Source organism: Rissa tridactyla, chromosome 8 (assembly GCF_028500815.1).
Source record: "Rissa tridactyla isolate bRisTri1 chromosome 8, bRisTri1.patW.cur.20221130, whole genome shotgun sequence".
Lineage (NCBI taxonomy): Eukaryota > Metazoa > Chordata > Aves > Charadriiformes > Laridae > Rissa > Rissa tridactyla.
The window spans coordinates 5,889,141-5,901,756 of NC_071473.1; the positions used below are offsets into that span (position 1 = coordinate 5,889,141).

Here is a 12,616-nt window from a genome sequence, read left to right on the forward strand (position 1 = left end):
GAGGCAAGTGACTCCCATCTGGCCTAGAAGTTAGACGGATTGCAATGCTGAGTCTGGAGCCTGCTGAGGCTTTCAAACAACAGGGAATGCTCCCAGGGAAGCAGGGCCAGCTGCAGACTGGTCAATGGTATCCCAAGGGAAGCCTGAATGGTCCTCAGGTCCTCTGCTACCCCATGCTGCTGTGTTTCACAGCCAACATGTTGCTGGGTGGCTCTTACCTTTGGCTGGTTGTAGTGCTCCATCGACATAGTGATGACATTGACCCCAATGATGAATGTGATGAAGAGGTCGAGATAGTGGCTGGTGCAGAGGGTGTGAATGTACTTCCGTGCTGGTGAATAGTCAGCATAGTAAGGCCTACGTTGGGCTTCTGTAGAAAAAGAGAAAGAAAGGCAACGCAATGAATGCAGGCCCTGCTGCACGGTTGGCAGCCATTGCAACGTGCCCTGTGGGTCATATCTTACACACGCCCAGATGCAGGGCAAACCCCATGGGAGAACCGATTCAAGCAAGCCACGTGAAATGGCCAAGTTCTACCTAGCAGCGAGGCCTTCAAGAACTGCAGTAGCGTTACCACGCTGAGCCAAACCTCTTGTGCCTGCAGAAGGGACCTCCACAGCTTTGACAACCAGGTCCTTTTTTCTCCCAGGTGCTCTCTGTCTTTCCTGCTCTGTCTCAGGCTAGAGGACAACCTCTGCACTTAATGGGACTCTTGTCACAAACCAGAAAGGGTGAGAAGCAGGATGGAAATGAGACCCAAAGCCAAGAGAAAAGCTTCAAACCCAGCAAAGCTTCAACTCCAGTTTAGAGGAAAGGCTTAGTGCAGGTCTCTGATAGGCACCTCTCCTAATCCCGCTGATGTCAGGTATATTCCACGTAAGAGAAGAACACAATCTGAGCTCAGCTTCTGTGACAGAAGACTTTTGGTGTATTTTAAAGGTCTAAAGAAAACATAGCAATGCCTGTGGCAAAGTAGGGCACATGCGTGAGGGTTAGTAGCACACAGGAGAGCATCAACAGCAATGGAGCGGGGGGGAGTTCAGCATTTGTCTCTACGAAGACTATCAGCACAAGCTCCTCTGGAAATATAATAACCAGGGCATGGTTCCATCTAAAAAAATCATTCAGGCTATGACGGCATGAATTTTATATCTCTGCCTCTGGTTGTGACTCCTCCTTTCTTCTCCTTGAAATGGGGAAATTTCTGCACATGAGCAAGTTCCTGGGGCTGTTCCAGGGAGAGTGTTTGGACGCTGCCCTGTGACTCAGTTGTATTTACTGTGTGTGTCTCTCTTAAATTAGACTGTGACCACAAGATGGCTGTGGGCACTCAGATGGAGTCAAATTCTTTTCAAACTTAAGAAATGTAAATATTCAAAAAGTGTACTTAAGGCCAAAGTCAGCATTACTGTAGATTTTGCAAGTGGAAGAGACACGTTAGGTCATACTAAGTCAGAGCAAGATTGTTCTTAACAGGGAGGCTCTTTTTGCAAATGTTTCAGCAAATTCTGCTTTAAATGCATGAGGAGCTGGGAAGAAGGAGTTTCTTCACCTTAAAAATAAGGAGGGAAAGAAGTCCAAAAGTACTCAGTGCCTCCCTGAAATACATCTTCCACTCCTCTCATACTGCTAATATCTTTCAAATGGAGTGACTCTTGAAATGGGGGGGGGTGTGTGTTTTTTTTTCCAGTAGTGCAGCTGATGCCAGATTAGAGTCCAAAATCCTAAAATAAATTGGATAAAGGGAAACCGCATCTGTTGCTCTCTTTCAACTGATATTTTTTCTGGTAGTTACAAGTGGAGCGGAGGCATTTGAAAAACATTTCCTTCTGACCAGGGTCACCTAGACTTATTTTTTCTGCTAATGGGTGTGGAAAAACAAGGTGAAAGCAAACACAATCGTTTTTGAATACATTTTTCTGTTGCTTTCATGTGCCTTAGTCCTACTGGTCATCTTGGACTGGTAGGGAGGTCTTTGCTACTGAGCTTGGCTAATCTTCCAATGTGTCTAAAAAATAATAATAAAAGCATTGCAGTATAATGTTTACTTAAGTCTGTACAATGTGCTTTCATGTGTATTCAGAATTACGACACACTTTTTTTTTTTTTTGTTTGAAATGTCTTCTTGGGAATGCAAAAAACCAATTTGTTGGGAAGTCCGAGAATACCCCAAATAATTAAATGTTATATTAAGGGACTATTTATTAATGACTAATGGTTGATTAATGGATCTCAGAACGTTTGCAGTGATGGGCAGTGTGCGAATACACTGGATAGCAGCACATAAGGAGAAGAGGCTGCAGGTGATGGCAACTACTCTTTAACCTGCCCAAATGGAGCCATTAACTATTCAGTAAAAAAATCTGATGTTTATTATGTTTTATAAACTACTTATCTAATTCTAAAGCATAATCACAAGAAGACATTTTTCACTGTAAAGCTGCTGAACAGAAAACCTTGTAGGCTGCCTGTCAGCAACACAGCTCTCTCTTTACATGGGCTGGAAATACAAATAGTAAGGAGGAACCACCCAGCCATGAAGGTGGGTCTGTTTTGTTGCGTGAAAGCATCTCAGAGATCTGTGTCTGTACACTCTGCCACTGCTCAGCGCTGGCTATGCCTGGTCAACTGGTTCCTCAGAAAACTTGGGACAGGTTTAACTTGAACTGGGATGAGGGAGCTCTAGGAAATGCCTTATACTCGTTTAGGATGCACTACATCCCTAAAGCCAGGTTAACAGACGAAAAAGAAACTTCTCCTGGGGGGACACATACAAGGACAGTCTGGGATAAAGTTGACAACGCTTCGAAACACATGCAACAACACTGTCATGCTCAGTGCAGTAACCCATGCAATGTCCATTAGAGGAGATACCGCTCATGCGAGGCTAACGGTGGTGAGCAGGGGTGTGCAGGAAGGACAGGCCAGCTTCTGCTCTCAGCGATGTTGGTGTTAGGCTGGGGTGATCCTGTGAAGGCAGAGGGGTTGCAGCAGGGTGAAAGCAGTGAGAGATCAGCAACACAGCTTCAGTGCAGCTCTGACCCGCTCCAAGCAGGAGGGCGGCTGTGTTTCAGAGGCCCCCAGCTCTGCTGGGTCACTGCTCATTCCCGGTCCCTTTAGGAACAGGAGTTTTACTTCAGTCAACAGCACAGCAAGGGGTTCTGGCCTCCTTTCAGATCAGACACGCATTTTTACCTCTTAGTGAGAATATACTATGTTATTCCCCTCAGTTTGGGTGTAAGTGTTCACTGCACACACCTACTGCTACAGCGTGCTCAACCACAGACGTGGAGTCTGCAACACAACCTGCATGAGGAGAACAGTGGACCATGGGGACGTGGGCACAGCAAAGGGAGGAGATCTAGTGCATCATTAATCACAGTTGGCAAAATGCAACCTGTGCCTGGTTTCTCCAGGGAAACGGTTTCTGGGATGAGAGTCCAACCAGACAACTAGCAGACTTTTATCAAACACAGACAAGTATCCCCTCAGCTGAGCTCATGGTTTGAATTGGTGGAAATGCAGGAAGGAAAGGAGCAACCATCAAATATAAGCAAAAGGAAAACCACAGTCCTTTCTCGCCCCCACTTCTGGATGTTGGCTAATGCTTGAATCTCACCTCTCTGAAGAGTATTTAAACTTCTTTGCTTGTGATTCTGCTGACGTGAAAATTAATGAAGCACTGTCTCCTAGCTTAAAAGCATTTAGGTTGGCATTACAATTGCTAGCTACAGCTCCTCCATTATTCTCCTCTGCATGAAACATTAGAAAGCCCTAATGGGTTTATATGCATGCTTGGCACAGAGTAGCTCTATACCTGCAGCTGCCTGGAAAAATAAGCAAGACGGTTTTATAATTCCCTAGTTGGAAATACTAAACACTCGGATCTGCAGTGCCCAAAATTTTAGTTACAGCTCAAATGTTTCTGCTGGATACAGTGATGGTTCTGGCATTGAGAGGATGGACTGACTTAACTACCACTGTGTGCTGCCCACGATCGCTCACCCCTAGAGAGCAAGGCTTACAGTCAGTACTCTGAAAGGCATCTCTGCTGGGTCTTAAAACAAAACTGGCCTCTTCCTTCTACAATACCCAGACATTCAGCTCTGGGAAATGCCTCAGAGAAACACAGCTGTGGCCACGCTCCTCTCCTACAGAGTGGAAATGAGGAAAAAAGCATTTGCCTTTTATCACTTTTCACGGTCTTCCCAGGGACCAGTGACTTGGTGACACTACTGAAAGGCACTCTCTGCTCCCCAGCTAGGACCTCTCTGGGCTGTATCAGGCATTTTGAGTTTTTCCAGCGTTGCCTGCGCTGCTTTCGGCCCACAGTGTCACCCAGACCCCGCTTGCAGCCTTTGAAACCCAGGGACTGCCTGTGTTTGACCTGACATCGTGCTCTGCTCAGCGGCCCAGCAGCTGCTGCCTTCACAGCAGATACAGGCGGGTTGGATTTGGCCCCGTATGCTGAACACAGAGGAGATCAAGACGATCCATGTGGTTTTAATCAAAAACCTTAATCTGGGGAGGCTGGTTTCGGTCTGTGTCTTCTGAAAACCTCATTAAAAGGTTAGGAGCTGCAGGATTATTAAATTACACTACACTTATTTACATAGTAGATACAGTGGATGGAGGTAGTGGTTGCATCAGAAAAATATTCTAGTTTGTCTTGAATTTTTACCTTCAGACGAAAAACAACGCTGTGCAGTTCTGCCTTTAAAATATATATCAAATGCATTTCTATGGTATATTCAATCCCCTGCCCTCTTTTCTCACGTGAGCAGAGTTAACTGGTGAACCCAGCGCCTTCTTTCAGTGCTGGCCCTGGCCTCAGCTCAGTTTATTGCAGCCCCGTCATGAAGGCTGGACCCTGCGGCCGCTGCTGCTGTCACGACAGCAGTGCCTTGCTGATATGTTGGGTCCATGAGCTCCGTTGCCAGTGCCTCAAGTGATACTTGTCACAGGAGCAGTTGGAGTCAAGACACAATGACAAGGGGTGTGGGGTATCACCCTGTCCCAATCCCTTCGTGAAAGTGGCCCTCAGAAACTTTTTGGAAAGGTCTGAGGTGCTGCTTGACAGCAGCAATGTGGGCTGAGAGGTACCTTCCTCCAGGTGCCTAAAAGGCCTGAAAATTACCCCCAAAACAGACACATGATGATTTCCCATCCCAGCCACATGGGGGCCAATGGAGGAGCCATGTTCTCCTGCAGGGCTGTGTCCTCCACAGAGCAATCCCTCTGCCAGGCTCACAGCTCTGCACACAGGGTCCAAATCCTGGACCCAGCCTGCAGAGCCTGGGATTTGTACCCATGGCCTCCTTGGATGGGACTGTCCAGGCACTGATAAACTGAGGCTTAACCCATTCCCAGGCCTGAGCCCAAGCCTACTGCAGCTCAATGGTGTCTTTTCTGTGTGCGTAGGTACCTACAGATGTCCAAAGACCTCAATACACAGAAACACTCATGGTGGCTACACACAGAGCACATTACAGACAGGAGACGGGACGCAAAGACAAGATGCCAGGCAGACAGGGCAAGTCCAGATGGATGGGTGTTGCTCAGATAGCACATCTGTTAGCTGTACTGGATTTTACTCATGTTAACAGCCCTAATTCTTCCTGCCTTTATGGTGACTTTAGGCCAAATGCTAGAAATGACAATTGAAGTAAAAGCAGGGCTCTCCGCTAGCCTTTCCAATGTAGCCTCCTTGCTCTTCTGCAGAATCACTGTCTCTTGTGCCCATCCCGCCCCATGGGGACTGGCCTCTCACTTGCTCTTCTCTATGGGTGAGACACACGGCACTGGGGCATGTGGAAAGCTGGCCGTCACCGTGCAGTGTCCCACGCCTGCCCGTGCACGCAGACACTGCCCCACAGAGACTCTGCCACGCACGGCACCAACCACATCTCACATCTTTCTGAGTCTGCCACATTTTTTCACCAAATCCACAATCTTCTAAATTACCAAGGAGGTGAAAACTGCTCCCATTTAAATAAAAAAAAAAAAATCCATTAAAATGTAAATAGTAATCTTCCAAAATGTGTATCAGATGTTTGATTTCACCTTGTCAACAACTCAAATTTGGATGCCAAGCTGTCCATGTGAACAGAGGCAGGTAGGAGACCTCGGAGCCCGACGATCCGAGGTAACCTCCTGGAAGCCCAGCACATGGCCAAACGTTTAGCCTCTCAGTTGCTCTATTGGACTTGATCACCTTCCAGAAAGCCGTCCTCCTCCCTGTGTGCTCTCAGTGAAATGTTACAACCCACATCTGTGCAATGCTTGGGTCTGCAGTCTGAAATGTCTCCCTGACTCTATCCTTCGAGATAGCTGGATAAAGAGGGGCAATATGTAACAGTGTCCACCACTTTGACAGGGACTGGCTCTTTTTGGTGTCTAAGAAGTGAGCCCCAGACAGGCTTGTAATAAGATTTGCTTACTAATCAGCAACAGCAACTGGCTGTGGTTAAGCTACCCCTCCTTACCTGTGCCCCAGTCTATTTTCTCTAAGGATGCTTAATGTTCTTTAATAATCTTCTTTTTCTTTTTTTTTTTGTATAAAGTTTAAGTATATCTGAACGTCTTCTTGGGTCAGCACCTTGGGGTAGAAATACTGCACCAGCAAGGGGACTCTTGAGAGCCTGAAACTGATTTTTTTTTGTTGTGCTGGAAATGCTGCCTTCAGGATTTCCACTTCTAATCCTAGCTGCAACCTCAAACTCAAAAACCAAAATGCAAAAAGGGAAATGAAGCTGCATTTGAATCCTTCTAAATCTCTGAAGAGATTTAATGTCTGTTTGCGGCTAGCTAGCTTGATCTAGATTTCATTCTAACCCAGCTACTTAACTCACAACCAACTAAAATGAAATGGGCTTGGCCTTCACTGTGGTATCAGGTCAGTCTGTCGTTAAGGCCCTGTGGAGACCTTGGCACAGACATTTAGTGCTGAGGTCTCCCATGGCTCCAATATAGAGGACCACAAGAGCAGGAGAGGAGCTGCGGGGGATACAGCTGCCTGCCCTTCAAGTGTGGATGGGCGGAGGAAAGTGGCTGGGGTTTCTACTAGCAAAGCCTCTGTCTGCTATGTCCGTGGAGCCAGGCACAAGGCTATTCCATCTAACTGCAGTTTTCCCAGCTGAAAACGGCTACTTATGGCCTGATGTTTGGGAGACAACTAGCCATTTGTCACAATGAGATATTAGGTCCTTACAGGAGATTACACAGGGCAGCACAGTGCTAGGCAAAGAGCCACAGGATTGCTGAGGCAAGCAGGGCCAGAAGTACTCAAACCTTATCCCTGACTAAACTGATCTTTGATCACAGTGGCCAAGCCATGTTCCCTCACTTACTTCTAAAAAATGCTTGCCAGCATCTAATACAGGCTATTCCTGTCCACTAAAACTGGCTGGGAAGTCAGCGTGGCTGGTTTCCTGGCAGTTTCCCTGGGAATACCCACCAGATGCTATAGGCAGCTTGTCCCTGGCGGAGCCTGCCAAGGAGCAGCGGAAGTGAGAATTAATACACGAGAACCCCTGGGAAGGTTTGGGTCAGGAAAAGAGCACAAGCTCAGGTATTTTTCTGGTCTGGTTTGATGGTCCCTACTAGATCGACCAAGAAGCAGATTTCAGCTAAAGGCCTTCTGTTGCACCCTAATGACCTTCCATCTGGCCAGTATTTCCATGTGGACTGTTTGCAAGGACAAACTGAGTCCCAGCATATTGCTCAGCAGCGAAGGGCTCCCCCAGCCTGCGATGGGGCAAGCATCTCTTGTAATGGACATCTTCCAGAGAATATTCTGGACAGCCCCGTCTTGGGGCTCCATTCCTCTCCCCGGGGCTGTCGGTTTGTTCATGCCCTCATGCAGCATGTTTGTGGCATGCGGGGCCATGCGCTAGGACTCTAAAAAGCATCGCAATTATTTCGTCTAAGAAAAGAATTAATAAATCAAACCACCACCATCATCAGATGCAAGCGGCACATTAAGCCACAGGGCTACCCTCGGGACTGGCCTTCACGCACACAGTAAGCATCGCAGCTGTTTACTCACTGCATCCCTCAGTCACACCGTAAGCTCCCGCTCGGTGCTTGGGACACCCTTTGCCTTGCAGAGAGTGGGAGAGGACTCTGCTTGGAGGAGGATTTTCTCCCCAGCCAAGTAAACAGGTAATGCTTTACATCGGGCTTGTAGAGGACAATTCCAGGGTGTTGGCAACCCAAGACTTAAGGTACCGCCAAAGAGGTAATGAAGCAAAACAGCCTCTTGAATCCCATGGAAACAAAACCAAAGAAAAATGAAAGTCTTGCTTTGGGAGCAGGCAGGGCTCAGAAAGATTTTGGTTTGTAACGCAGTCTACCGACCAGACAGGTATATCTCCTTACTCCTGCGCTTTTTCTCCAAGCGTCTCAGCCGCTTCTCCTCCCGACGCCGGGCCTCCTCCGCCTCCTGGTGTTGTCGGCACTTGTGAAAGTTCTCCACCACCACTCCCACAAACATGTTGAGCACGAAGAAGCTGACGATGAGCAGGAAGGAGATGAAGTAGAGAAGCATCCAAGGGTTATGGTTCTGGATGGGCTGGTGAGGTGAGGAATTACAAAACAAGTGAGAAGAGAATTGGCATAGACAAGATGTGTATAAGTCAGGATACTGGTCACTCTGTAGCAATAAGACAGCACAGTACACTTTTGTGGGGAGGAGGAGAGGGCTAGGAGGAGTGAGGAGATTTTTCCCAAACCAGTTTCCTCTCATGCACTTTCTCACCAACTAGAATTTTACTTTTGTTGTAAAACCCACCCTAGCCTCTGTAAGTTGGCTTACAGGATTTAATTATTTGGGCGTTTATTTCACACAGCTTAAAATAAATCGCAGTGGATGTGCATCATCTCACCTGTGACATCACTTTAGTTAAAGACTTTAAAGACAGACTCCAGCTTTTTTTTTTTTTGAGAAGTGGGCTTACGGTTAACGTTTCTCAGTTGTTATGAGATCTTCAGGAGCAGGGGAAAATTAAGTACAAAGTTTTACTGTAGGTACGATGGGGTACCACTCATCTAAGATTCTTGACTTTCCTTTGCAAATGCCACATAACACACAAACTTAACAATGTCTCTTTCACAACGTTTCAGGTTGTTTCCCATCTTGTGCGAGTTTGCTCTTATCCATCATGCCTTCCGTGAAGTTGCAGTGCAATGGCACATGTGGCCCTCCTCACGTACCACCAACCTAATCAAAAACCCCGTCAGTGTTTGTTTGTGTACTACATGGGGTGCAGCCACTGTAAAAGCTACTCAGCGGAGGATGGAAAACCTTGGCAGCACAATGGGCAGTCAGGACCTCAAGAAGGTCTTACAGCTCTGCTCTTTTCCTGGGACAAACACCAGAGTCATCCAGGCGTGAGACTTCTGAGAGCAACACATCTGAACTCCACAGTACATTTACCTGTTGGTCAATACCCACGGCATCCAAACCATCATACATGATGTTCACCCAGCCATCTTTGGAGGAGAGGACAAACAAGGACATGAGGGCCTACAAGAAAACAAACAGAAGAGATCGGTCTTGCATTTTAGCTCCCAGAAAAGAAACTAACAACAGACAATGCTCAGCAAAACCAATCCACAGCTCCAACGTATCGTCTGCCTGAAGTTGGTGGAGAAACGCAACATATTGTGGCTTGCTTTTACCTATTTCCATATGTGACTTAAAAGTGAGCAAACTATGGTCGTTAACGCTCCTTTTCCCTCACATACAGGCTGACCTTGGCTCAGACACGTCAGGCTTTCTATCACCACAGCCTGATTAAAAATCACTATGTCAGGCTGGCCCAATGTCATGAAGTTTTAAAGAGCAATAACATATCTCAGCTCCTACTATGGGCTGTCTTGCTTATCAGCCAGTATAAAGCACCTTATTTCTTTAATTTGCAAACATAACAGCTAGAAGTCGAGACTAAAAGTGACAGTTGAGGTCCATACATGACAGACTGCATGCAAAAACACTGGCTTTAAGACAACACTCTCCTATAAATAAGGAATTGTATAACCCTAGGAAGTCCAGCTGCAAGAGATCCAGAGGGGACCTGATCCATTTTACCCAGTTAGGGTTGATTCATATAGATGAATGCCTATGTCGTTCTTGGAAACTTCCTACGATGAAGGCTCTGCACACTCCTCAAGGAATACATTTCAAGTGCTCATCCATTAAACTGGTACAGAAAATCCCTGCAATAAGGACTTTACCTGTCCCAAATTGTCAAAATTGTACTTCCGGCGAACCCATTTGTAGCGTGCGTTAGTGCAGTCAGTCTTCGTAGTGATGTTTTTTACATCAGGACCATCACAGTAGTAGAACTTGCCTTTAAAAAGCTGCATTTCGGAAGCAACAAAAAAAGAAAAAAACAAAAAAGAAGCAGCATTGAAAAGTCTGTCCCGATTTATCTTTCTTTCCCCTAGAAGAGTGGTTTGCCAAGTTCAAATTGCATTCCTTCCAGCTCAGATACCTGTCTTAACACACGCGGCAGGAAAACAGCTCTGGTGAAACCCCAGGCCCTGAGACATTGTGGTGTATTGCCTCAGACACAGAAGGAAGGTGATCCTGCAGGCCTGCCCGGTCTCGTTGGGAGGATGACAATCTCCCCTCTGAGGAAGAGATACTATATACATCTAGCACACAGAGCCGCAAGAGATCTTGGGAACTGGTCTTTCCCTTCCCTTGCCCTCCGGCAGGCTTAGCTGGTGCTGTGTTGTTCATCACAGAGGTCTGATCTCCTAATCCTGAGAACATTCCAAGGAGCAGATGCCAACCCCACCCTGGAGCATTTCTTCTGGGGCCTGGCTCTTCTTTCCTAACACCTAACTGAGATCTTCCTTTGGAGAGACTTAAGCTCATTACTTCCACCAGAACCCCAGGGCGGTGAGAAAAACAGCTTCTCTTTTGCAGTAGTCACTTACAGATGGTCGTGGTGAGGGAAATACTCTACCTGGACCCCTAAAATCCCAAAGATAATGAAGAAAGCACAGCAGATGAGAACAATATTCCCAATAGGCCTCAAGGAGGAGATCAAGGTTTCTACCACCAGCTTCAGACCTGGGGCTCTGCTGATGACTCTGGAAAAAATGGCAAAACAATAAAGCTTTTAATTTTTATGCATGCCCTGTTATTATATGGTTGCTTTTCCTCCTCTGCTTGGGCTACAGTAAAGCTAACACAACTCTCCTCTATCTGCAGGCAGCATTCAGAGACAATTAGTGACTTGTTTGGACAACCTGAACATTCAGAGTCACATTAGGTGGAATTCAAAAAGGGTAAGACACCTTGTCAGCAGGGTGTCGGGCAACTGCTTACAAGTAATGGTGAGGAGGGAATACGGGCAGAATACCGGAGGTTCCCACTACAGGGCTACTTGTACCTCCGTCCAGACAGCTGATCCCCTCTGAGGTGTCTCCGATCCAAGCAGAGGGGCACACCCCAGGCAGGAGCCTGCTTCCTAACACAACAGGCGTAAAGAGCTTCACAGAGGTACAAGAGGGCATGTCTTGTCCTCTCTTCTACAGGCCTAAGTGCTTACCTGCCCTACTGGCCTGGGCCCCATGACAACTTTTCAAACAGAGTAATTTCAGTCTGTTTCCTAATTAGCTCCTGAACTGACTGTTAGGCAACAGGAACTTGCGATCAACAGCTCCACAGCCAAAGGGTCATCCCGTTAAAGAGCAGCTCGCCTGCTTGCTGTGAGGCCGTGAGAGGCCAGGCATGCTCTAAGCACTGCCTAAAGCAGCTTTTGGGTATTACGGAGAACAAGCGTTTTCCTTTCCTGTATGAGTGCCTGGAGAATGGTTTTCCCATGGGTGCCTGAAAAATGTGTTTGCGTACGTAAGTGTAACTAGCCCAAGCAAGCTTTTCTGGGAAGGTGGGTGTTTTGACTGAAGAACATCAAAGCTTTTTTTAGGAGGGGCCTGCAGAGGGCAGAGGGTATGAGTCCTTGCAGGTAGCTTGAGCTTGCACGGCTAATGATGCTTTTATGCCTGCCAAACACAGAAAAAAAGAGGAGAGTTGTATGCTGCAGGGACAAAGCATTTCAATAGGGTCTTGTTCAGCAGCAAATAATGTGTCAGCCTGAACTGCACCTACAAAGTGTTAGGAATGGTCCCCGGAGTAATCCTAGAAGAGGCTGTGATAAATGAAGCCGTCGTGAGAGGTGATGAATTCCTCTCTATTAATAGGATCTGGCCTAGTTATTCTCCAAGACCAATTCCCTTTTTTCCCCCCTTACGTTTACTTATGAATCGCTTATGCCCTGATTTCTGTTCCTAGATATGCGTGTTAGACAGGTGCCCCGAAGTGCTGCCAGGCCAAGGCTTGTCCAGGGTGACCCAGAGTGGCGCCTGGCACTGCAAGGGGACCCTGATGCCACCAGCAGAACAGAGGGTGGGAGAAAGAGAGAAGACAGAAACACGAACTTACTTGTCACTAAGGAAATACAGAGCAGCAGACAAACAGCTGTTGTTCTTGTGGTCATGGGCCTAAATAAGATTGCCTCTTCCTATTACTCTCATAAGCAAGCAGCTTTTCATCAGAAAGCCTACAGGTCTCTGGAGGTGCCTATCTTATTTCCCCTGAAAT

The 12,616-nt window shown here is 46.9% G+C and overlaps 1 protein-coding gene across 3 annotated transcripts in view; it reads right to left on the bottom strand.

The window, feature by feature from the left end:
* The window catches only part of CACNA1H (calcium voltage-gated channel subunit alpha1 H), a 252,900-nt gene that overhangs the window by 26,465 nt on the left and 213,819 nt on the right, over positions 1–12,616 (bottom strand). For 2 of the 3 annotated variants that reach the window (XM_054211964.1, XM_054211963.1), the window contains exons 22-26: positions 10,977–11,103; positions 10,237–10,362; positions 9,437–9,526; positions 8,359–8,572; positions 219–370 (exon numbers count right to left, since the gene is read on the bottom strand). In XM_054211964.1, coding sequence (XP_054067939.1) covers positions 219–370; positions 8,359–8,572; positions 9,437–9,526; positions 10,237–10,362; positions 10,977–11,103 — 709 coding nt within the window. The remainder of the gene's footprint in view (positions 1–218; positions 371–8,358; positions 8,573–9,436; positions 9,527–10,236; positions 10,363–10,976; positions 11,104–12,616) is intronic. The other variant, XM_054211965.1, reaches the window with a different exon arrangement.